Source organism: Rissa tridactyla, chromosome 1 (assembly GCF_028500815.1).
Source record: "Rissa tridactyla isolate bRisTri1 chromosome 1, bRisTri1.patW.cur.20221130, whole genome shotgun sequence".
In the NCBI taxonomy this organism is placed as follows: domain Eukaryota; kingdom Metazoa; phylum Chordata; class Aves; order Charadriiformes; family Laridae; genus Rissa; species Rissa tridactyla.
This window is the reverse complement of record NC_071466.1, coordinates 168,429,055-168,455,709: the sequence shown is the minus strand read 5'-3', so window position 1 is coordinate 168,455,709 and position 26,655 is coordinate 168,429,055. Positions and strand designations below refer to the sequence as shown.

Genomic DNA, 26,655 nt, shown 5'->3' with positions numbered 1-26,655 from the left:
ACCAATTCTGAGGGCCATATTCAAGGTAAAGGCTCACTTGAAACCAGAGTTCTACAGAAACACTTAGTTTTGCTACAGTTTTCTTGTCTAATATCCTTTTAAAGACAATCTTTTACTATATAATTTTCTACTTAGGTTTAGAAAGCAGAGACAGTGAAAGTACATATTACTTTTGAAGAAAGGTTAGCTTTTGTGTTACCAGATGAAAAACAAAACGAAATAAAATAAAATCCCTCCAACAAAATTTAGCATGACTAGAATAAGAGCTATATTCTAAGTCAGAATACAGACGCAATGATTTTCTGTTATTTGCTCAGTTACTGGAAGTAAACATAAAGCGTGTCAGGCTACAAACAGGTATGTTGTGAACATAATTAAGAACAGCCTTGAGTTGGCAGGTACAAGAACTTCTCAGCATGTATTTACTACTTTTATTTATGACGATCTGTCACCAAGATGTCCCAGTGAAAAGTAAGGACCGGGCTGTGCTGGATGCTCTTTACTCAGTAGTGAAAACGCACCCTTTCCTCCAAGTTTACAAGGCGGCAGATGCCGGAGCGGTATCCCCCGAAGCCGGCCCATGGGGGAGAGCGGGACGTTATGTCTCAACGCGCGGCGGGCTCCAGCTTCCCTTAGCAGCCTCCGTGGGGCGGCTCCGCGCTGGTCAGTGACCCGCCACCATCCCCGACGTATCCCGCCTCCACACAGAGCCCGGACCGGGCCGGCTCCTCCAGCCGCGCCACGGCCCGACACTACGGGACGCCCTCGGGCCGGGCCTCATGCGGCCGCGCGGACAAGGCCAGGCCTCCGCAAAGGCCCCGGGTGCCGCCTCAGCGCTGGGAACGGACCCAACGCTGGGGGCTGTGCGCGCGGGCGCCCGGCCTCTCCTTGGCCCCTTCCGGGCCACCGTAGCCGCCGGGGGAGGCGGTGGAGGGAGCGCGCGCGGGGGCTGTTGGGACGGGCTGTTAAGTTGGATGCGGCGCGGAAAGTCGGGCCGTGAGAGAGGCGCTCATTGGCCGGGAGTGCGTGCGGACCCCGTAGAGAACTGGGAGCAGCAGGGTCCCAGCCAATCGCGGCGGCCGGCGCCGGGCCCGATCCCTGAGGAGACGCCGGGCCGGGAGGGGAAGGGGCTCGGGCTGGGCCCGCTGCCCGCTCTCACAGGTGGGCAACGGCGGCGGGGGCGATGAGCGACCCGGCGCCCCGCGGGGAGGGCGAGGAACGCGGTGGCGGCCGGTGGCGGGGCCCCGCCTTGGCGGGAGCGGCGCCGGGGCCGGGCGGTGGCGGCGCCCTGAGGCGCGGAGCGGCTCGTCCCCCGGCCTCCGGGGGCTGAAGGCGCGGAGCGGGGAGAGGAGCCCCGTGCGAGGCGAGGGGAACAGCGAGGGAGCGGGGAGCAGAACCCGCGGCTGATGCCTTGGGCAGCGGCCGGGCGAAGGCGGGTGTGGACCTTGAGTTTCCTGAGTAGTTTTGTCAGTGATATGCACCTCTCCCAGACATCCTCGTCTGTGAGAATTAGTGGCCTGAAGCCACGTAGAAACGTCCCGGAAACTTTTGGCTGCAAGGTAGTTGTGCTTTCAGCTGAAGGAAAGGCTTTACCTTTCGAGCCCTTGTTTGTTGCTAGTTTAGAATTACCCAGCTGAGAATAAACTGTACCAACGTGGCATCGGTTAGCCTGGCCTTCACTCTTAAAACGGTGTCGGTCAAAACAAATACTAGTATGTTATTGTTGGTGGTCTTTTTGTTTTTTTTAACGTTGTGTAAGCTGCGTTGAAAAGTGACTCGTCAGCCCTCGTATTCTACTGTTATAGCTTAAAGGATTTTCGTACGTCTCCCATAGGGTGGTGAGAATGAACGCTGAAGTGAGTCCTTTAGGTCCAAACTTCCAGCCTTCCCCTGCAACAGTCGGTTTGATTCTAGCTTGTATATCTCCATCTACTGGTGGGAAGCGAGCCTTTGAAATACTCACGGCTTCTTGTTAGGCAGCTGTAAAGTCTGTGGAGATATAAGCATCGTTTTAGTCTCTTGATACTGTAGAGGGGGTGGCTTTTCCTTCGTGAGAAGGAAAGTATACACTTTCTGCAAGAATTCAAGTAACAAAAGTGTGGAGTGTCTGCTGCTTCCAGTAGTATCTTCATCTGAATGGTACTAATTGTGTTATCAAGAAAACAAATAATATAGATGAAGTTATTTTTGACTTGTGAAGTTTTCTGGCTTATATTTTTACTTCTTATATATATGTATTTTAATTTTTTTTTTTTTTGCAAAAAACAGGTGCAGCCATGCAAGAAGGCATACGTTTTGCTTCATCAGGAGATGACGTTAAAATATGGGATTCCTCATCTCTAACTGTGTTGGAGCAGTTCAACCCACATACACCCACACATCCAGTCAGCTCACTATGTTGGGCCAGCAATAGTATCCTTTACAGTTTCAGCCATAGTTTTGTGAGCGTTCCGCAAAATTTTAGTGAATTTTTTTTATTGAAGTGTCTGCAAGTCACAGGTCTGATGCAGTTTTGGGGTTTTGCATAAAAATGTTTGTATGTAGTGTGAAGAAAATTTTGTGGTTCTCTGTGTTGAAGTGATTTACAAAATCAACTCATGCTGGTAAATGCTTCTGAAGAAGTTTCTCTTCCTTTAGGAGGCTAACGCTTTTTTAATGATTGTGATATGCTTGGGTTGTCTACCAACTCTAAAGCTTACTCATTTGTTTCTTCAATAGTTGATTACAATATTCACTTTCAAGGCAGTGCTTCATTTACTGACAAGGTTGAACAAAGCAATTGCTAGTGTAGTAAAATTCTATACATAGTGTAGAGAGGAAAATTGTAATGACAGATTTTGTTTGTTTGTTTTCCTTGAGCAGTTTCTCATTGATTCTGATAGTCTTTGATAGTGTACACGTATCTCTTACTCGGTAGGCACTGGTTTGCTTTGTGCTGTCTGTAGCATTTGCAGAGGAAGCACAAATATTTTGGATGTGTAGAAAAACATTTGTAGGATGGTGGTGATCTATGCATGAAAATGGATCTGGCCCATTTAGACCTTTCACCTCTCTCTTGGAAGCCTATTACAGGATACTGATATGAGGTGCCAGGTATTCGGTGAATATTATGAGACATTTCATGAAAGCAGCGCACTGTCAGGTGAATAGCTTGTATGGCTGTTACAGGAAAAGGCAGCCACGTCTGATCTTGATGTAAAGGAAAGACAGGATGTTGGCACATAACAGTTATGTCCTGCAAGTTCTGAATGTGTCTGTCTCTAAGTCTGCAAATAAGTGGATGTATGAGAAAAAAGTTAAAGCCATCAGAGCACAAATCAATGTGTTAGCTATGGAGCTTGCAGATAAATTGAAGCATAGGTATAATTATATATATAAAAATTGTATACATGTATGTGTTCTTTAGTAGACTGTAGCTATATACAGTCTGTCTTGTCATCTTCCACCTAGTCTCCTCTTCACCTGCTGAAACTGAAACAATGAAGTATCTTGCTGTATATGCTTTTGAATGTTTGTTAATTTGTTAGGGGTAAAGCATTGATTTTGGTTATGTATAATTCTGTAAGCTAAAATGGTGCCTTAAAATAACGAAAGAAATAGCAAGCACTAATGTGCCTACCAGTTCTTTGGTGTTAAATCCAGGCAATTAACCTGTATTCTTAAATAAGCAAATATAAAATCACAATGGACATCAGCCTGTAGATGTACAGTATGTGGATCTAAATGATGGTGGGGGTGCAGAGGCAGTTTCCCTGCTCTGCAGTTCTATATTGATGGCTTTTCGTACTACTTTGAGGTACGTGGTGTCATAAAAGGTTCTTTTGGTGTGGTCTTTTTTTTTTTTCCTTAGTACAGAGGGAGACAAATTAGCAAACATTCATTGTGCTCTAGAATCTATATGTTGAAGTAGTTTAACACTTGTCACAAACAGGACTGTTCTTTCAATCCATAGCATGCTGACAGCAACAGACATTTCTTTGAACTCTAGTGATAAATAGGCTCTTACTTGGGGGTGGTGGGGAAACAAAATTGTAGACTGGATAAGCTGCCTTAGCGGTAAAGAGATCTTAAATAATGTCTGCCAGATATTTCTCCTCTTCTCTCTGAAAGAAATTGCTCTGCCTTGTATTGGGAAGTAAGGGATGTAGTTAATGCAAGAGCTTCTTAATGAAAGCTTAGAAAATAGCCTTATGTTTCTATTTCTAGGTCCCTTCAAGGTACAGTACTTCAGACTGTTTAACCAATCTGCCTTCTGTTCAGTAAGGGAAACTTACCGTTGCTTTTATTAATCACTGGTACGATACAGTTATGGTCCATAACTTGTGACTAAGATAGATACCTGGCCACTGCGTCTGCTGCTGGTGATAAAATAGTTGTTTCAAGCTGTAAAAGCAAACCTGTTTCACTCTTTGAAATAGCTGAAGGGGTAAGTATGACTGATGCTTTTCCCTGTTTTTTTGTTTGTGTTTTTTTTCCCCCCACTCATGTACCGTTTGTGTCACACTTCTTGGGCATATTGGGATCAATTTAATTTTAGTATTGTTAGAGTTATGCCACGTATGTTAAAAACATTTCCTTGTGTATCGTTAAATACATGTAAAGAGGGAGGGGAATAGTGCTTCTAAAATAGTTCTACCAGTAAGAAAATACAAATGCAGTTATACTAGCGTCCACCGCTGAGAGCTTTCTGCTCGGGGAACGTGCCTGTTGAGCCTCAGGGTGATGGCCCAAGGCAGTCAGTGGTTCAAACTTGATCTAACGCATAGGCAACAGAACACAGCTCAAGTTTGAACTTCATTTTCCAACTGGCATTTTCATTGCCAGTATTGCATACACCTGTGAATTGTACATTGAAAAACATAAGAGTCTATGTAAAGGTTGTTCTGGAGTGTACGTGCGCTAGGTTCTAGAAATACATGAAATAGGAGAACTACTGCAATGGTTGGGTTTTTTTTTTTTTTTTTCCCCTGTTAAATGGAAGTGTGGCCCTATAAACTCTTCAGAAAGCTGAACTTGGTTTTAGAAGAGTCTCTTGACATGGTTACTTGAATGACTTGTTAGCGTTCTAAATCATTCTGATTATTCTCCTTGGATAGCTATTGTAATGCTAATTTGGACTGGACATTTTCTGAGAAGTTGTTTGTACCGGGCTTGTAGGTTGCCGAAGCAAACACTTTCAAAGATGGAGTGTTTGTCCTGGAGATTTCACTAGATCTGATCTATAACTAATGCAATCATTTCCAGTTTTACCATGTCAATAATTAGAGGGACTTGTTTTTTTCTTAATTCAAATCTGAGGAACTTAAAAGTGAATTTTCAACATGATAGAACTGAATAATAATTTGTCCTCGATGTAAGATTGACATTTTTTTCAAAAGCTGTACTTCAATGATTATTTTAAAAAGAATCACTTTACTGAATTACGAGTTTTGCTGCTATAATATTCTTTGTAATGTTTAGGGAATGTGAAGTACATGACTTAGGCAACTTTTTGATTTTCTTTTAAGGAGTTTTTTTCTAAACTTAGCATTTTCTTTTTAAAACTCAGTACCTGAATAGGAGTCTATGATTGCACTTTAGGGAGCTATAGTTTAAAGGGAAAGTGCATATTGAAGGAAAAGATGCTAAAAAAAATTGAAATGGGGAAAGGTAAACATTTGAGAGTTTATTAATTAATGTAGATTAAACACGTGTCCAAACTGGACTGGATTTTAAATGCCTTTTTATAGGAAATTACTTTAGTGTACTCATAGTTCCATCAGTCAGTGGGACTATTTGTGTTAGTGAAAATGAAAACACGCATCAATATGCTCTTAAGTAGATTTGAATAAGTCCCTTAATTATCTTTAACATACTCTTTTAATTTTCTCCATCAGGCAAAACAGACATGTGTGAGCTTGAATTCTAGTTCCTCATATATTGTGAGTGGAGGCCTTGATAACACAGTTAATATATGGGATCTGAAATCCAGAAAAGTTTACCGTAGCCTTAAGGTAAGTTTGGAAGGAGGAAGAACTGTAGCTTTCATGACTTCCAGGTTTTGCTGCCAACAGTAAAAAATCTACTTTCTCTAAGTCCTGTATCTGTAGGATCAAGCTCACGGATAGGAGCTAGCACATGTGTGTGTCTTGTTCAAGTTTGTGTTCTTTATGTGCTGTAAATAGCAAATTTAATTTAACAAGCATACTTAACTTGATGTCTTCAGAGTACTAGTCTATATTCTATAATAATCTATGTTTAAATTTTCAGAATAGGCTTCTTACTTTGCGAATTTGTATTGATGCTCTCTGAGGGGGGATTTTTTTCCAAGGGCAGCATTTCAGATAATTGCTGTTTCTGATCTGTCAAACAAGAAAATGCTTTTGTATTTTTAGAATACTGTAGTAGAACTAATGTTATGCAAAACTGGGTTATGATTGTCTTTTAACTGATCCAGTATAAATTCTCTAAAACCTTGTTATGATGCACAGAACTTAGGATAGGCTGGTATATTTCCATGATGCCTTCAGTAGATGATTTGCCTTCATCTAGGACCGCTGTTAAAGAGGCTATAAAACCTTGGGTTTGATTTATTGTTTTTTTTCTTGGACTCCTAAAGTTACAGTTTGAACCAAAGCTAATAAGTAGTTAATGCAATACTTTAAATATCTGTTTCTCCTTTTTTGGGCTAGAAGTACTTGATTGTCTTCCCCTATATATTCAGAAAAACACAATATCATCATTGCAAATGACTATACTGAAAAGCTATTTGGTAAATATATGTGTTAATACCAAAATGACAGAAGGGGAAGTTGGCAATAGTACATCAGATTAACAGAAAGTGTATTAAAATATCACTTGCTTCTGGAAGACTTTACTTTCAAAGTAACATTAATGACACCTGTGGGAGATATCTCTATGGTTGTCTTATTAAAATATTGTATATACTTACAGCATCATCTTTATTAATTTATTAAAGCAATCTGAAAACAACCAGACAGTTATTAAAATATAACGGCTGATCTTCAGTATGTTCTGCTGCTGTTTTCTGGGATATTCCATAATAACTCTTAAATAATATTCTTAAATGTTACAGATGGTCAGAAAAAAATGTCAAGCTGAAGTTTTTCTGCACAAGCACAGAATAGGAAGGAATATGGTTATCCTGAATGTCTTTAACCCTCTCCCTCTAACACCCCTTCCCCACAGGATCATAAAGATGAAGTCACGTGTGTTACATATAATTGGAATGATTGCTACATTGCTTCTGGATCATTGAGTGGTGAAATTATCCTACACAGTGTTACCACCAACTTATCAAGTACTCCCTTTGGTTATAGCAGCCGTCAGGTAGGCTATCTATTCTAAGTTCCTTTCAGGTATGAAGCTGTAATTCACAGTGACTAGAAATGGAAAGTACCTAACAAGAGCTTTTAAATTTTGTTAATCTGTTTCCTTTTAATTTTTAAGAGTTCGCTTATGGAAAGGAAAAAACAGACCATTGTGTGTATTCTAGTCTTAAATAGTAGGTAATGTTGAAATACAGATTTCTCAAGTACCTTTACTTATATGCAGGTTACAGCACATTTTACTTTGTAGACTCTGGTGCCTCAAGAACAAACTTCTACACATCTTAGAACTGAACAAAAAACAGTTGGCTTTACAAACCAAAGGAGGATTTGAGTGCACGACTCAATGTGTATTGTTGCAAAGAACAAAGATCATGTAGCCTGAGTTCTGACTTATCCAAAGTAATCAGATTTACAACTGAACAGAGGCATCCGTACAGTACGGGTGAATATAAACCTGCATTTGCAAATAGTAAATTTATTTAATCTGGAGATTAAAATTGCACAGCTGCTCAAAGAGAAAAGCAATGAGATTTTACATTACCTATGGAGGTGTTTAGATAGGATTTTGGATAACTAATTTGAAGGAAAACTATGCAAAAGACAAACACAAAGCATGTGTGCTACTTAAGGGCCTTGGTAGGGTTTTCCACTGCACTTCCTTTTGGCAGATGCAAAAGATACTGGAGAATTAGTGGGTACCGTTAGGGGAATTGCCTTGTTATAGGGGCATCTGCAGTAGTAAATGAGATGTGTTGTTCCATCAGAAGTTCCGGTGTGTGTTCTTAATGTAATACTCACATTAAGTCTTAGGCACAAGCAAGCGTTTCTGTTCTAGGCATTCTTTTATTTTCTTACTGAGTTATTTTTACTGAGGTAGAAGCTGCCTAGGGGATGCAGAACCGTTACTTTGGTCCTAAACCTGGCCTTTAATGTTGCAGGGAATATTGAAGTTATTATTTAGTCATTTTCTGTTACTGCAGCAGCTTTTTCAGTCCTAGATTGCAGATAGAGTGTGAAGTTAAATTTTTTTCCTGTCTAGCGTGAACAATATGACTTGATGAAGAATCTTACGACGTTATAACATCGTGGGAATTGTGGTATACTTTCTTTTGAAATATCTCCATTAAATTCAGACTATCTCTGCTCTTAGGTGCTGCAGTGTCTTTGATCCATCACTGTAGTCTCATACTTATATTGAAGGAAAATTGTACTTCATATTTGGTTTGATCTTAAAAATCCATCTATGTAGTCAGTCCATTTTTTCTAATTTGATTGTTGTGATCTTATAAAAAGAAACGTGGCTGTGAGGCAGGAGCTACAGGGATATCCATGGCCGGATTACACAGATGAGGTGAATATCCAGAGTGCGGACTACGTTGCTAGTTAAATAGAAAATGAAAAAATTCTTATGAGGATGACTTGTGTCAGCCTGTTTGATATATTCAACTCTTTCCACCAAAAAGTGATTAGGAATAGGAATAAGTGATGCAGTGAATAGCTATTTTGGCAGATGAAATCAAGAGGCCTACTGCAAAGCTGAGTGACCTTTAAGATGGATAAAGATATTTGAAGTGTTAAATCAAAGTAATTGCAAGCACAGAGCTACTGTTCACTTTCTAAAGGGTCTATAATATTTTCTAAAGGGGGGCAGTTATTTGATTGTAGCCTTAATTTAAAATGGACTGAGCTATAATTGTGTAATGGGATGTCTACTTGGATGTCCCAGTTTGTCAGCTTATCTTATATCCTAAAATTTATCTATGCTCCTTGTGCACTGTATGCAAAACTAGCTCAATTTTTGGTATTGGGTTTTAATTGCTACTTGTTGAGAATTGCAGGATTAATTGTGCAGTGAAGCAAATATCTGAAGACTTGTGTAATTCTGTTAAATTTAAGAAGCCTTTACTTGATTTATAGTTTAGGGGCCCAGTTTCTAAGAGCATGTTTGAATAGATACACAGTTTATTGTCCTGCTTGATCCTGGCACTAGCTGTCTGGCTTAGTAAGGGTCATCACTCCCTGGTAACCTTTTTTACAACTGGGGAATGTGAGGTCAAACTAACCTAATAAAATTTAGCTTGTCTCTGTTTGATTCGGCATGATGGAATGTAGTTTCCTTGCCAGTTAATTTCTGATATTGTATAGACTCTACAAGTAGTAGAATAGCCTAAGGTTGCAGTGCTTTCTGTGACTTTAAACAATTTTCTTTTCATATGAGTTTTGGGCTATATTCTATTAATTGATTTTGATTTAGAAACACCTTTGTGCTTTATTAGAGTTGAGTTCTTGCACAGAGTTGTTTGCAGATCCCATAATTTGTCTTTGCTGTTGGTATTCATTTAGACTACCAGATTCTTATCTACTTGCTGTTGTGAGGATGGATTAAGGTTTGTTTCAAAACATAATGTTTGTTCAAGTCTTCACTGCCTGGTGCTGTTCTCCTAGCAACAGGATTTAGCCTAGTTGTTTGAACAGCTGGCCGATTTGTAAAGAAGTGTGATGAGTTCTGGTCGCTCCATATAGTGAAATAGCTTTAAAAACTGAAGGCTATCAACTGTGTTTACATCTGCCTTCTCACTTACAAGGCTCTCTAAGGTATAAAGGAGATTAAGAAACTGTACTATCTTTAAATAAGGTAATCGATGATACTAGACTACTTTTGGTTTAGTTTTGGGCTTTTCACTTGTTTTCCAGCGGTGAAAAACCCTAAGCGTAAGAAGTCTTTCTTAGCAATGGACCAGCCACTTTCTGAAGTGAACTGTTCATTGTTTGGCTGTCTTACTGTGAAGCTCAAAGATAAAATGTACTTTTATTTTCTACAATCGCAGCTAAGGCAAAAAGATGTATATAGCTTTTTGTGCTACATTGAGTGTGGAAAATGTTCCAAGGAGGACTTAATTTTCTCTTTGTGTGTTCAGCACCTTGTGCTAAACATGTTTCTGGTAGTTCTGTGTGTGCAGAATTCCCAGAGATCATCAGGAGTTGTACTTATTAAGGTGTAGTGAAACTTGCCTTCATATTTGCTGCTTCTTTTTTTTTTCCAGTCTTGGCAGGTTAGTTCCAACACATGACTCTTTCCAATAGTTCCTAATAATCTTGAAATGATTTTAGTGTTAGTAAGTAAAATAATTAGAAAATAGATGACCCCTTCCCACTTCTGTTCAGACATTTACTTAAGCATATTTGAGTTTTGCTTAGTGAACAGCTATACTGACTTAAAATAAAGCAATCTTAAATATCCCCTTAGATGCAATTCAGACAAGATACTTAAGCTTGCCTAGCCAGATTTTTCCCAATGAATCATGTCCCACGCTTTTGCCATTTGATTTCTGGGGATGAAATTGTAATCTGTAAATGTTCTTGGGCTTCCTTTCAGAAAAGTACTGACGTTTAACTTGTCTCCCACATTCTTAGCTAATTTTTTTTCTTGTAACTAGTAAACCTTACTGTTAAACCATATGGGTTGTGTGCCCTTTTTAGGCTTGGGATTCATATTGCTGGCGGTACAATACAACTGTATTGGGGCTATTTTCACCTAGTCTGAGTTGGAGGCCCTAGTGTTCAAAATCCAAGTAACAGAACTCTTGTTTCTAAACCATAACTTAAGAAAAGGGACAAGAGATGATAAATGAAGTTCAGCTGCTTCAGGGAAAAAACTTGACTAGGAGTGTACTGAAGTTCTGTGTGACTTTATCATGCCAAGCAAAAATCAACATTTTTTTTTTTAAAAAAAACTGTTTGGTGAAGACTGTGACTACTTGTTAGTTTCTTGTCACTAAGATAGACAAAAACATTAGGAAGTACAAGAAATAAGATAAAGAAACATGTATTAAAGTCAAAAATAGTTGATAGACTCTGATCTAAAATAGTATGTGTGACAGCTCAAAAAAAGTTTACAGAATTAGGATTGGCAGAGTTACAGAGGGATTAGAAGTAGGGAAGAAGTCTGGTAAAGAGAAAAGAATGGAACTGAAAAAATAGACTCTTCTTAAATAACACTTAACATAAAAGGATACACAGTTAAACAATAATGCTAAATTCAGGGTAACATTTCCTCTGTGAACACGCAGTTGATCATGGTGATTTTTGATTTTTTAACGCGCTCTTTGGCAATAAAATTAATCAGAGGGAGAAGGTTGGAAAAGTAACTTGAGAATTACAGCAGAAGGAATATTATAAAGGAGGTAAGTTTTGGTTTTAACTAATTGGAAGAGACTTGTGCCTAGATTATCCTGGATCTGTCTCCTGTGGTGGGTGGGGAGGAATTCCTTTTGCCTTCTTTAGAACTCCAGTATCAAGCACTTTCATACATATGTTGTAGGACTAAATAGTTTAACTATCTGATCAAGTGTAATAATTCATCTCTTCCTGTACAAGAAGTCCCATTCTCTTGCAGCAGTGGGTCACAAAAAGGATACTTCTCTATGTATACTTGTCAGCTTTCATAGTGTCTGTTTGTGTGTTTTAACTTCACTCCAGTGGTCCCTGGATAGCGTGTTGTTTTTTTTGTTTGTCTTGTTATAAAATTCAGGTAGAGTTGAGTCAATATTTTAAAGACAGAATGCTACTTCATGAAGCCTATTCTTTTTCTAAAATACAGTTTCTAGTTGATTTATGGGTGGGGTGGGAAATGAGCAAAATGCAGCTATGACTTACTGTAAGTGATGTTGTTTGACCACCTGCCTCTTAAAACTTGATGCTTTCCCATATGAGGCTCGGTTGTCTGCTCTTTCTAACTGTGCTAAGCTTAAAGCTATATTTTTTCACCCAGATGTTTCTCAGATAGAGTTGATTGGTTTGTGTTTTTTAAAAACTTCAGATTAAGTGACTCACTTCTGGAATGAGTTTCTTTCATGCCTTCAGCTGTCTGGGCAAGACTTTGAAACTCAGACATGTAGCATATTGTCAGGGATGCCAATATGATGCATTTGACTGTCTCATGTAAAAGTGTGCACAAATTTAAGGGCCTCTGTTCCTTGAGTCTGATCTAGCAATTGCATTGTTGCAAGTGAAGCTTGCGGCTAAGCTAATTCAGTGAAAGTGGGTAGTGAATAGGAGCTTCCTCACACCTCCTTCATTGGCAACCTGAAATTAAACTGTTAAGCTGCTCTGAGGAAGCACCAGGACTTCAGTGAGAAATGGGAAACAGGTAACATGGGGAAGGTACATATATGAAAGAAAATGGAGAACTTGCCTTGGTCCTGTGAGATCAGAAGGAAAAAAGAAAAGGAAACGGGAGACTTGATAGGATAGCAAGGGCGGTTTGAGGAGAGCTGGGAGAGAGTAATCTTGGTGGGCAGGAGGACAGAGGTGGAAGAAAATGGAGCATGAGCAGATGCCAGGGCAGTAAGGAAAGCATTTGGAAGTGAATAATTGAGGGAACTGTGAGGGATGGGCATGTTTCTCATGTAGATCGTGTACATAATTGAGGCTGTTGTTCCTGAATCTCTCAATGTTTATTTCGTTAGTGTAAATAAACTGAAAAATGCTGATAAAAATGTCTCCATCGTGTCCAGTAGAGGGCTGTATTAATTATAAACAGTCATCTTCTGTCCTATTTGAATATGCAGTTGAGGGTGCCACTTCTTTGTCGAGCAATTACGTTTCCAGCAAGACATGCAACACAAGTGCTAGAAATTACATTGGAAGCATATAAACCAACACATATCTCCATTAAAATGAAGTTAGAGAGAAATAGGATAAAATCCAATACAGTGCATTGCGGTGTGGTCTATACTAGAATAATGTAATAGCTTTTTGAGAGCATTTTCAGACAAATAAAATGTAATGGCTCTCATCTGTCTGGACTTGAGTAAAGCACTTGATTCAGTGCCTTGTGAGAAAATACTAGAGAGGATAGAGGTTAGAAAGGAATTGAGGATGGGTGAGAAATTGGCTATAGGAAAGAATACAGTAGGTAATATTGAAAGAAAATATTTGTTTGGGTTATCAGTAGCTAATCTTGTTTAATATTTTTCAGTAATGGTTATGATATGAGAATTAGACCTATGATGAGGCTCAGTTGGAATGTATTGCCTGTAAGAGAGAGGATTGTGTCAGTATCCAAAAATGATTGAAATAATAGACATGGGAGCAACAATGACAGTATAGATATCAAGGTATTAGACTTAGGTCACAATTGAGGCTTTTCTTATTAGACTAGGATTTGAAAATTCCCAAGGGAAAGAAGGACTTGGGCTTCTTGATCATAAAATGGCATTGAGCAACCAAAACAGATTGGTTCACAAAAACGAAAATGCAATCTAGGATACGTCAGGATGAGTATTTACAGAGGAAGTATTACTACCTTTGCAAAGGCAGTAGCAAAATGCTTTGAGGATCATACAAGACTTTGGTTGTCTGTATTCAAGAAAGATTCAAACTGGGAGAGCTGCAAGGAGACTGTACTGAAAAACCAGTCTTAGGAGACTGAGTCTCACTTATTGTTTATAGCAAAATAAAGTCTGAAAGGTGGTGAGGTGGCTGTCTATTAAAACAGGGAAAAGCAGCAATGGGGAGTTAAGAAACAATTTAAGTGTAAGGGTGTTATTGTCACAGAATCACAGAATGATAGGGGTTGGAAGGGACCTCTGGAGATCATCTAGTCCAACCCCCCTGCCAGAGCAGGGTCACCTAGAGCAGGTTGCACAGGAATGCGTCCAGGTGGGTTTTGAATGTCTCCAGAGATGGCGACTCCACCACCTCTCTGGGCAGCCTGTTCCAGTGCTCTGCCACCCTCAAAGTAAAGAAGTTCCTCCTCATGTTTAGGTGGAACTTCCTGTGCTCGAGTTTGTGTCCATTACCTCCAGTCCTGTCCCTGGGCACCATTGAAAAGAGCCTGGCCCCATCCTCCTGACCCCCACCCTTTAAGTATTTATAAGTGTTGATGAGATCTCCCCTCAGTCGTTTTTTTTCCAGACTGAAGAGACCCAAATCCCTCAGCCTTTCTTCGTAAGAGAGGTGTTCCAGTCCCCTAATCATCTTGGTAGCCCTTTGCTGCACCCTCTCCAGCAGTTCCCTGTCCTTCTTGAACCGCGGAGCCCAGAACTGGACACAGTACTCCAGGTGCGGCCTCACCAGGGCAGAGTAGAGGGGGAGGATGACCTCCCTCGACCTGCTGGCCACACTCTCTTGATGCACCCCAGGATGCCATGGGCCTTCTTGGCCACATGGGCACATTGTTGGCTCATGGTCATGGTAGAAGTTATGTTGGAGGCATATAAACCAACACATATCACAGGAGTGAACTGGTGCAAATGGGTCATATAAAATAAAATTAATCTGGAAATTGAATATTGTAATTTAATATTAGAGCAGTGGGGTTCTGAAACATGCTCTGAAGCAATATGGTGGAAAGAGGATACTTACTTGCTTCTGAGAGGCAAGTTAAGTTCCTGTAGTACGTGGTTCTGTGGTAACAAGGCCGCACGTGGTAAACTAGGCGTGTTATCCTCTTCTGTGGTCCCAGGTCCCAGGGTGAAGCCTGTTCTTCTGCAGGACCTATGTACTTGCATGACTCTGGAGTCTTTTTGTCTTATGAAATTGGCTTATGTCCAAGTACTTCAAATCAGTGGAGGGGAATTAAGTTTAACATTCTTGGCAGGAGACCAATCAATGAAACAATGTACCTTTTCACACGCTTTTAACTTCTTTATTTTTAGATGTGGTGTGTTGTATGGGGTTTTTTTGTTGGTGTTTTTTTTAGCATGTATGATGGCGTGATAGTTGCTGAAAAATCAAGAAACTTTTCTAGAAGTTTTCTTTTTTTTCCTTTTTTTTAATTAGCTCATGGTACGCAGACACACGCAGACACACACAAAAAATCTGCCCCCTGACAGCAAAAATGGCATTGTAATGCAAAATGAATGTGGTGGGTGTGGTGTTTTTTTTTTTTTTTTACTTTTTATTTTTTAGAGTGGCCAGCCTTAGTAGACTACTATAACTTAATGTAACATTTGTATTCCTAATGTGTTTGTGTGTTTGCAAAATAACTAAATGTGATGTTTAATAGTGGTATTATAATTCATTTTTTATGTCTGTTTTACAGCCTATTCGACACTTGAAATATTCATCCTTTAAGAAATCCTTGCTGGGCAGTGTTTCTGACAGTGGTGGTGTAACGCTGTGGGATGTAAATAGCCAGAGCCCATATCATAATTTTGAAAATACTCATAAAGCACCAGCTTCAGAAATCTGCTTTTCTCCAGTCAATAAGCTGCTGCTTGTAACTGTAGGTTTGGATAAAAGAATTATTCTCTATGACACTTCAAGTAAAAAGTGAGTATATTTAAAAACCTTTGATTTTATAGGATCCTTATTTGGCTCTTATAAACTGAAAAACCATGCCTAACTGTGACGTGAAATACCTAATTTAGACCCCACTCAGAATGGTTGAAGTGGTTGGCATATCGCTACTGAAGAATGTGTCCCATAGTCCATTTTGCCTTTTTATTTAAAAAAAAACCAAAAAAACCCACCCAAACAATCAAAAAAAACTCCAAGATATGTGGGTTCTAATTGAGGTGCTATGTATGAGTGACTGCTCCCAAGTGCTCGTGTACGGGCTTTTCTTGTCAATACAGAACAGTTAACTTCTGTGAGGGGCAGTACAGCCCGTGAGGACCTGCAGCCACCTGAGCTCAGCTTGCCTGCTTTTCTAGTTCAAGATACAAGACGTAACTGTGGTGCACAGAGTTGCTGAGATAGTGAGCCTTAAATATGGGAGAGCATCGGTTGAAAAAGCAGCAAATACAGGATGATGTACATAGGTGATGGGGCTGTGTAGTAAGAGGGTAGGATGGCAAGTGGTTTCATGGGTCTGTGGTTCTAGTGTGGGTGTGCTTTCACTCTAGCTGAATAGAAGTCTGGCTCTAGCTTGGAGGGGTTTAGTAGAAGGATGCAAACTAGGACCTCAAGTTCTTCCTAGAGTTATGGGAAGGTTAGAGTCGATGGGCTTGGGAAGCTAGAGGATGTATGTAGTTTGATTGCTGCTGGAAATGATGATACCAGTAAATAATGTTGGTGTCAGAACTGCTGTTATGAAGGCAATTTGATCCTGTCCTGGTGAAATCTTTTGGGGCATATGCAACCTTTAATTTGTTAAGCATGAACACTTAGTATAAACGCAATCCACTGTTCTGTAAGATATTTTGCTGAATTTACTTGGCGCTGGAGAAGTGGAACTACTGCCCTGTAGCTGAATTATGAAAGCTTTTATACTTCTTTTTTTTTTAGATACACTGTTTCAAAAAGTCTAACTTTTGAACTCTAAAAGCTTCTCCATCCTGTCCTTCCTCCTGTTTGAAGGTTGCTGACAACAATAGTAGCTGATTTTCCTCTCACAACAGTAGACTTCATGCCTGATGGTACTACTTTGGCTATAGGATGTTCCCGGGGAAAAATCTGCCAGTATGACTTAAGACAACTGACATCACCAGTGAAAACAGTTATTGCTCACAAAGGCTGTGTGAAATGCATACGTCTTCAGTTCAGTAGCACTTTTTCCAAGGTAAAAAAAAAAAAAACCACCTTTCCTTTTTATTGCTCAACAGGCAGACTAATGAAAGCAAAGCATAAATTTAAGTTCTAAAAAAAGTTTAAAAAAAGTTAGCATTCAGTTTCTAAGCACTATAGATGCCAATGCAGAAATTGTAAACTGCTCAGTCTTAAGTGCTGTTTTAAGGGGGTTTTAATGTGGAATTGTCCCCATTTGTAGCCTCAGTGTAGAAATGAAAATTTCCTAGTGTGAATCTGCTGCCATTGCAGATCAGTTTGTAGCATTTTAGATTCATTTGTAGGGAGTAGCGGAGAAGTCTGTAATGGCCCTTCTGCTTAGGGTGAAGACGCATAGCTGCCCGTCTTAAGGTATTTTGCATGGCCTTTTGCAGGCACATGTAGATGGTGAAGTTGATTAAATAATAAAGAAGGCTTAAGAGATTCTTCCAAGAATTAATTAGGCTCTGCTCTATCCAGAAACCCCACACATCCATTCAGTGGACACAGAGAGAACCTTTGAAGCGGATTCTTTACCAGTCTGAGACTTTCCTCCTCTTCCAGCATACTTGCTGCTGGTAGTTGACTATTCCTTTACAACTTGGAGTCTCTAATAATGTAATCTCTTATTTTTCCTATGCCTAAGCCTAGGATCAAAATTGGCTCCTGCCAGGTCACTCCAGTGTTACCTTATGTTCTGTTGCTATTCTTTTGCAGGTCCATGCAGTATTCATATAATAATACAGATGTTTCTCATGTTCTTTGAAGTTACATTTTTTTATATTTTTAAAGTCATATCTCCTAGGCAACTTTACATATCTCCTTTGCAACTTGAACTGAACTTTTTTTTAGTGTTTTGAGGCAGAAAGAATATTGGCTTATATTTTTACTCTTAGCTGAAGGAATTATAACATCTCTTTGTTCTATTTTCATCTTCAGTCTAACCTTACGGCTTCTTCAAATAAACCTGTATCCAAAAGAGTAGAAGTCAAATCTGGTAGTAATCCTGGAGGATTTCAAAATACTGGCATCAAAAACGTTGCCTCTCAAGCATCAGCAACAGTTTCATCTCATTTGAGATTGCCAAATGAGAATAAAGGAGGAGAGGTTCTTCAGGAGAAAACAGGTAGTGTATTCTTCCTACTCTTATAATTATATTTAGCATAACATAGAAGATGAAAGGAATATTTCATGCCTTGAGAATTACAGTATAAAAACTTCACTGAGAGAAGGGCATTTGTTTGGAAGACCTGTGTGTATGTGCATGCACATCTGCACCTTCTTAGCCCTCCCCTACTGCATTAGACATACTGTGAGACTGTGGGAAGTGAATTGGGTCCTACTCCAAGCTTTAGACGTGTGGAGTCTAAAATTCTAGACTTGAAGTAAAAGTATGTATTTAAACTTTAAAGGAGAAAACTCTATGGTGATATTGTGGGGTTCTCTCTTGCGGTCTGTAGACTTCCTATAGATTATCCTTATGTACACAATACATTTTCTGACGCGATGTCTGTATGGAATGCACAGCTCATGGTTTGTAATTCCGTTAATGAACAGGAGTAACAGACCTCATCTAAAAAAAACCAACCAAACAAAACACAGGAGAAAAACCCACAACCTACTCTAAAAATCAAAGTGAGAACTGAACTGTATTTTTGTGTGAGGCATGATTCCAATATCACATGGTAGGAAAGATGTTAAATATAGTTGCAAGTATGATTAGTTGTATAACTGTACTTGCTATTTATGCTTCTGAAATTAACAAGTTCTTTTTAAGAATTCTGAGCATTATTCTAAAATTCTGCCACTGTGTGAAATGTACTCTTAAAATTTTATTTAATTCAAGAGTTCTGAAAAGTTCTGAAAATATAGTCAAATCAATGACACTGTTAGTTTGATTCTTGGAAAAAATCCTCAAGCCGTTTTAATGCAACAGCACTTTTTCCCTCCCTTTTTAAATAAGGAGAAACACATTTAGCAACAGTAATTAGGCAATAAGCCACTGCAGTCCATAGGGATGTGCATTAATGACCTCCCTTGGGTAGGCAGTGAAGTATGAGGTGAAGTAGAATGCTTCCTATGTGTGCAAGAAGTGTTGCTAATCAACATTACTGAATGGTGTGGAAAATTTTATTTCAGTTAAAATATATGATTTATTATCTTTATTTGAATATGTAATGGCTGTTACCCCTTAAACAGGATCATGCATAATAAATAAATGTTTTAAGAAAATGAAGGCTTGCCAAGTAAAACAAATATTTTTCATTAAACTGAGTGTTCACTTTAGAAGTAAACACCTTTGTATACTTCAGAAGATACGGTCTTTAAACTTATAAATGGGAATGGATGAGAGATCACAAACTTCATATGTTCCGTGAAAACTCTTCTAGACTCTGATTATGGGGTTTAGCTTTGCAGAAATAAGAGGCATTCAGTAAAGTGATCTGATTGATAGCGTATTTAAAACAAGAAAACACCTGTTCGTACAGTTTATAAATGGACTGGCGCTTTTTGTCACATGTATTTTAAAGTACAAAAGTATAAATGAAGGCAGAATGTGATGAGAAGTTTGGATGTACTTTGAGCTGCCTTCCCATAAACTCCTATTTAACAGCCGTCCTTTGGTTTAGGTACTTGCTACACTTAGATTACTGGGAATGGGTAAAAATATACAAAAGGCATTTTGACCTGTTATGCTTCTTCCATGTAGATCCTCTGTAAATTCTGGCACAGGTTGATACTGCACTTCTAGCTTGACTCAGTACGCCCAGTGTTTACTTAATGGACAAGCAAGTGCAGACCTATGTATGTGTCACAACTGACACATCTGAAGGAATGGAAAATGCGATATATTAATACATTTAAAAGTGAAATCTTAAACCTGACTCAAGTTCCAGTTGATGTAAATACTTGGGCGTAATTAGTTGTAGTCATCCACACAGTCACATTTGGATCACTTGAAGTAATCCCACACAGAGAAGTAGTTACAGGTTTTACGAACAGTGATTTGGTTTTTTGTTGTGTTGTTTTTTTTTTTTTAATTAAAGTAGGTACAAAGTAAAGCTTTTGTATGTACAGGTGACTTATTTGTAGGAGACTTATTTATGTATTGCACAGCACTAATGCTCTTTGCCTAGATCTTAACTTATAAAAAAAACCAAACAACCATAGGCACTTTTAGAGTAGGAGCTCGGTGAGGGAAGAACAGCAGCATACTTACAGTCCTGATCTGGTTTTCAAACATACTAAATTGTGAAAGTTATTTAGGTGGTTATCTTAGCGGTTCAGTTCACTTCTCCATGTATTCCTCATCTGAAAACTGTAGTTTTAATAACTACTGGGGTTTTTTTTGGTCTTAAGATACACTTTCATTCTTCAGACAACTGCACCTGTTACCATGCATACGAAAGCTAACTTTTTTCCCCCAGATTGGGTCAGGGATGGGGCTTGAGGGTGGAACAAGTTTCTTTTGTCTGCAGCTGTAACCCCACTCTGATTTCCTAATCTTAGAAATAAGCAGGGAATATCCTAACATCAGGTAAACTTTAAAATAAATGTTTCATAGAATTTCCCTTAGAATGCTTAATGGCCCCAGTGAAGCAGATTTATCTTCTTGCAGAATAGATTTACATTTTGATTATCTGAACGTGGTTACCTTCTTTGCAGAAGGCACATTCACTATTTTTCATTTCCTCTGATACACCATAAATTTGCTGCATCCATCATGTAGATATATCTGAAAATTAGTGCGTTCTCCAGTTTGTCAACCCTTTTTAAAAAGAGGAAACGAATCCAACTGTATCTTATTTTTGTTAATAGGCATCTTAGCTTTTAGTTATATTCACCTGCACTGGCAGCCCAAATAAGGAAGTTAAAGTTGTCTTTCTACCTGGAATCTGTAGAAAGTTCTAAAGTGCTTTCTACATCTACCAGGCATCATGCTTACTGTGACATTGTTTGGGGATAATGTGTGTTATTTTTGGAAAATGTCAATTACTAACTGAATGTTCTTGTCCCTTTAAAGGCTTTCCCCATAGTTGCAGCTTGGATGTGATTCCATCTAAAGAAACAGATCATGGGAAAAAAACTGATTTAAAGAATTTTGATGATTTGGGTCGAAATAGTTTAGGAGATGTGTTTTCTCCAGTCAGAGATGGTAAGTTGCTAATACTAAAATTTGTAAAGCATCATTCATCTACGTATAGCACGACTTGTTGACGTTTGTGCGTTACCGACCACTGTACCTACTTGGTATTTTAATTTGTCCTTGATTACGAACTCAATGCAATGATATGAATATTGATGTAGATTTCATTTAATAAACACTTAATTTGTCTATGCTCTGATACTTCGTAGATATTATTGGAAGTAAATTGAATGAAGATCCTCAAGGAAAAGGAGACGGTAAACATACTTTCAATATATTCTTTGTCAGTGGTAGGCCTTTGGAGGCCTGTGCTAGTTCTTGCATGCTACTTTTGTTGTATGATGAAAGCAGATGCTGAAACAAATGAACTTTTCTGGAAATTGTCTAACGCGTTGAGGTGCTAAGACACAACATGGTAATGGGAACCCCAAAAGTATGGGCCTAAAGTGATTTTGTTTTTCCTTTATGCAATTTATAGTGATATATGGAGGTTTTTCATGCTTTATTACTTTCATAAGGACAGTGACAGTGTAAGTTGGATTTAAGGACTTAGTTTTTTGTGGGGTGCATTTTTGGGTGATTTTCTTGGGATTATTTGTCCTGTGTGGGTGTGCGGGCATTTTACTTGTGGGTTTGATTTGGTGTGTGTATTTCTTTTTTGGCCTATGTGTTTCACCCTTCCCTTTTCCTTTTTAGGTCTGGATTTTCAGTCCTACCTTTTGGGTTTAGATTTTCTCCCACAGCTCACCAATGCTTTACCAATAAAAAGAAACCCAGTGGGCAGTAGCGCGCAAGGGATACGGTCCAGCCCATTACATGCACTTGTGGGATCTCCAGTTAAAGAAGAGGAGGAACATCTAGAGACTGACACTAAGAAAATAAATCTTGGAAAACAAGAATCTAAAGAAGTCTTAAAGCAGGTATACTATACTAATTCTTGCTATGAGTGGTCATTTTAGAATCTTGATAGGATACTACTACTTGAAGGAAAAATCCTTAATGTCATCCTAGCTAATCTTATTTTACAACTCTGTTCACGCTATTGACACAAATCTGTAAAATGTTTTTCAGTTTAAGTGTGTTGACCTTCAGTAATGCAAGAAAAATGTATGTTTCTCTTTATATAAGCTCAGGTTATAAACGTTCACATGAAACAAAACTGGGCTAGCTTGAAGAATATCTTTATTTTTCTAGAAAATCAAGAATGATCATTAGTTGGTTGCACCAGTATGATTGCTTATCATTTATTAGGTTAATTCCACGCTCTCTTCTTTTCCTATTCTCGATCTCCCTCCTCTTCCTCCTTGAGCTATCTTTGATATGCTTCTGCTGAGACCTTGGCTCCTTTTGTATTGCTTTTGAGAAGTCTGAGTTTGCTAGGAATGATGTTTATAACCTTGCCACAAAATGTTTGATGCGAAAATTAAGAGGCCTCTGCCTTTTGCACTCCTTTCTATGTGTGCACACTTGAGGCAATTTTGACTATTTTAGCAATCAATGTCTTGCTAGAAAATGAAAAACAGATTTGTGAGCAAATTCCTGAAACCAAAAATGCTTGACAGTGCATTCCTGCTGAAAACTTGGTCTTCAAGTGTAATTAAGTAGAGTTCGTCGTCTTTTATTTTTTTAATTATTATTCTTATTCTTATTGTCAGCTTTCAAAATCGAGCTCATCAAGTGCAGAATCCATAACTTTAAGTCCTCCACCATCATCCACTGCTGTAAAGGCTCCTGATACAAATGAGAGACTTGTGAAGAATATTCAGGTGCATCCTGCATATGATTTGCCAGTAAATGGTACTACCTCAATAAGTAAGTTGATCATTTTGGCCCAGTTTTAGGCGTGGTTGACTGCAAACTTATGTGAAACCTGGTAAAATAGCCTTAGCCTTATAAAAAAAACATACAATCCTGATTCTTCTGTAAATCTAGTTAGCCCTCCTAGAACGTATTTATTTGCCTCTGAAAAAGCTTATTCTAAATCAAGACTTCTTTAACTAGGTAATATTTGAGAAAAAATATTGACAAGCATCAAGAGAAATAAAAAAACCCCACCCTCTTGTACTCCATTATGCTGATTTTTAAAAAATTAATTCTTATTTATGTATTTAATTTTATTTGTAAAGGTCCAAAGATAACATCCCCTGTCACTGCTGGAGTTGCCAGTTCATTGTCAGAAAAAATAGTAGAAACCATTGGGAGCAGCAGACCAAATGCACCTCTGACATCAATCCAAATAAACTTCATTCAGAATATGATACAAGAAACAATGGATGACTTCAGGTACTGGTATTCATGCAGAAGACTTTTGTTTTCAATGACATGTTTTACTTAATAAGATGTTTTAGCATCTGCTTTAACATACTTCCCAATATTTAACGTGTTCCTCCATATAAACACATATATAGCCCTAATCATGGAAATTTAGGTATGAAACTTTATTTATTTTGGATAGCTCCGATGCCTAATTACACTGATGTCTCTGAGGGTTTTTAATGCATGTTGCTAACATGTTTTCAGAATGAGTGCTTGAATACTTCTTGGATGGTAAATTCATCTGCATAATGAGGTCCGTACTGCTTTCATGAAGCCTTATGCTGATTTCTTTCCCTCCCTGCTCATGTCTTGTCCCAGCAGGGGAAAATTCTCTTAAAGTTGACATTTTGGAGAGTTTGATCTAGATGGTTGACTTGTATTGGCTTTGATTGTTGTTAGCTTGGTATGTATAAGGCAAAATACTGTGTGTATTTCTACTGGTGCAGCTTGTCATTAAAGTAATGTCTGTTCTGTAAGTGATGGCTGGTATCAGATTATTTTGTGTTTGTGGATACCTAACTAACATTCTACTTGTCATGAAAGAAGTTGAGAAAGAGAAGCTGAGAAAGAAGTTGAGAGGAGAGTTGTATCTAGGGGTTCGCTTCCCAGACCGTGTTTAAGATGAAGTAGGTTGACTGACGTGGTGGAGGGGAAAAGACCAGGAGAAGTATTGCTGTCTTGATGACAAAAAGCAATGCAAAACTAGATTAGCAGTAGGTCCGTGTGCTATGCCTGTTCTGTATCTGCCAACAGAAAAATACATTGAATGTTATTAAATGTCTTTAAATAAGGATATAGTATAGAAAAACTCCCTTGGGATTTTTTGGCAATAATCACGGATCTGATTAAAAAATGTAACTTTCACATGATTTAAATCGCAGTCTATGGATTGCAGATGTTTTTTCTTTAAAGTCTGTGTTTAGGCATCCCATTGTTGGAAGGTATGCTCGTCAGTCTTGTACTTCCAGTATCTGAGGTCAGGAGCCTCAGAGATTGTGTTTCTTTTCTGACCTATACTTCCTGGAGTGACTGGAAGGCTCTACTGGCCCTTTTCCCAGTTGTAAATTGTGGATACATTAAAACCAAATGTAAAAGATTGTTTGTACTCAGGTCAGTAAGAGGGAAGGGAGCCATTGCAAGTTTCTCATTGATAACTGCTTTCACCCTCTGGAATCTGAGGAAAGGATTTTTATCACTCTTGCCTGAAATCCATTTCTCTTCAGGTAATGGGGGGAAAAAACAAGGACCTTAGAAAAGGGTCAGGAGGAATATATAACTCATGTGATTCCAAAAAGCCGCTTGTTTCTTGAACTTCCTGTCTTTGGGAGATAACCTACATCTTTGAGTTTCTAAGCTGCCAGCTGGCATCTATGCTAGATACCATTGAAGACTGTTTGCTTTTAATAGGAGGTCTGAAGCACAATAACCTGTGGAAATAAACCGTGAAGAATATATTCCCTTTGGGTTTGCTATGTGTTTTAGGAAAGGAGAATGGAATAAGATCTCTGTGTGTCTACTTAAGACTTTCTCGGGCTGTTGGTATCTGTAGCACAGTATTTGGCCTCAGACGATTGCACTGTGATGTGCTGTTGAGGAAGAGCGTATGAGCTTGCCTGCTTTTTTGTGAGCTGTTCTCCTTGTTCTTCCTTAGCATCTGGAACACTGGTGTAGTGTTCAGAGGGTATTTCCAAGCTTGGTTCTTATAGTGTGGAATAGTTGCCCATGAATTGACAAATTCATGTCAATTCATGGACAATGCTGCCACTACTTCTTATGTAGATTAACCTGGAGCATTCTGTGGGCTCGAGGATCATGTATCATTTATCACTGTTGATGTTTTGGGCCCTCTTACAAAAGAGTGCTGAAAGGGATGTACCGAAAAGATGTATCTTCAGGTATAGATAAATATCTTTCTCTGCAATACTTGTGATTGAGGGATTGAAAATTAACTTTGAATGGTAAAAATGAGAGCAGCGAAAAAAAATATGTTGATACCGCCACGTACATTTCTATATTTCTAAACAGAAAAGATCCTAAGTCTTTCATAAACTGAAAAAATGGTAATTATGAAAGTCAATGTCATAACAAAATAAGCAGTAGAGGAGTACATTTCATGGCTTAAAGGTTTTTAGACCCATGTTTCACAGTGTTATGAAGGTGAGGAAGTGTGGGGTTCTGGGTGCTGAGGATTGGAGAGAATTACTGCTTTCTAAATAAAACTAAGCATTGTCCTTTTGAAATTCTTCCCCCAGAGAAGCGTGTCATCGAGATATTGTGAATTTGCAAGTGGAGATGATCAAGCAGTTCCATATGCAGTTGGTATGTACACAGAGCATGGTGGGAAGTATATTCAGTTTTCATTTTGAGTAATACCAAGGCGTGCCAACTTCTCTCAAAACAAAATCAATTTTGCTTACTAAGAGCAGGAAAGGGAGGATTAGATGTGAAGGAGGGGGAAACTATGAATTGGAATCTGTTAAACTGGTTTATGATTGATAAATAAATGGGTAGGTATCATGAATTCCGTATTTCAGGAGTTATAAAAAGAGAAAAGGGAAACAAATTCAGCTGTCCTTTGGAAAGGACCGAGAAAGAGCTGGGGTAAGGAGGAGATAGATGGAGTTCAAATAGAAAGCTTCACTTATAGGTACTGCATCCATGCTGAACTGTGTTCTGTGTTCTTTAAGTTAATCTTTTTATGAATCTTTGTTCTTTTGATCTGCATTAAAAAGACCTTGTCTTGGTACTGAACACTTTAATGGAACCTGCATTAGTAGAGTCTCATCCTGAAGTAGTGCAATATATCCTTTGATAAAATATTCACTAATGTATTAATGATCAAAATACTGTATGTCAGCATAAAAAAAATTCTTACTGTTCTTATCAAAAGTTTCTAAAACCAGTATTATCTAGGTTCTTTAATTTTCAAAAGGGATATGAGAATTGATAGTCTGAAACTGGAATAATTAACTTTATAGCTGCTGATTGGAGCTTTTTTCTTTTCTCTAGAATGAAATGCACGCTTTACTTGAAAGGTATTCTGTAAATGAAAGCTTAGTAGCTGAAATTGAGAGACTGCGAGAGGAAAACAAAAGACTGAGGACTCACTTCTGAAGGATTTACACTGCTAATTTTATTAGCGTGAACTCACTACAGGTGGTGTGTTGTTTATGACAGATCATCCATCATCCCTGAAGTATTGTATGAAGACCTGCTATTATTTTGAAAGGGAATCTTTTCTTCTAAATAAATGGTGTAAGATACTATGTGTAATTTTAAAATTTTTAACAGATAAACACTGTATAAAGAACGTTTGCATACTCATGCTAACCACCTTGAAATACATCCTTCTAACAGAAAAACTAAAAG

General features: G+C 38.6%; 1 protein-coding gene across 1 annotated transcript; it reads left to right on the top strand.

Annotated features, from left to right (window-relative positions):
* The first annotated feature begins 986 nt into the window (after nucleotides 1-986).
* On the top strand, nucleotides 987-26,655 carry NEDD1 (NEDD1 gamma-tubulin ring complex targeting factor). The gene is made up of 15 exons (XM_054186238.1): nucleotides 987-1,161; nucleotides 2,269-2,412; nucleotides 4,332-4,426; nucleotides 5,877-5,993; nucleotides 7,189-7,329; nucleotides 15,379-15,608; nucleotides 16,638-16,839; nucleotides 17,763-17,949; nucleotides 20,848-20,979; nucleotides 21,180-21,227; nucleotides 21,667-21,890; nucleotides 22,626-22,782; nucleotides 23,097-23,253; nucleotides 25,539-25,605; nucleotides 26,296-26,655. The coding sequence occupies exons 2-15, from the start codon at nucleotides 2,277-2,279 to the stop codon at nucleotides 26,398-26,400; spliced, it is 1,998 nt and encodes a 665-aa protein (XP_054042213.1). The 5' UTR covers nucleotides 987-1,161; nucleotides 2,269-2,276; the 3' UTR covers nucleotides 26,401-26,655.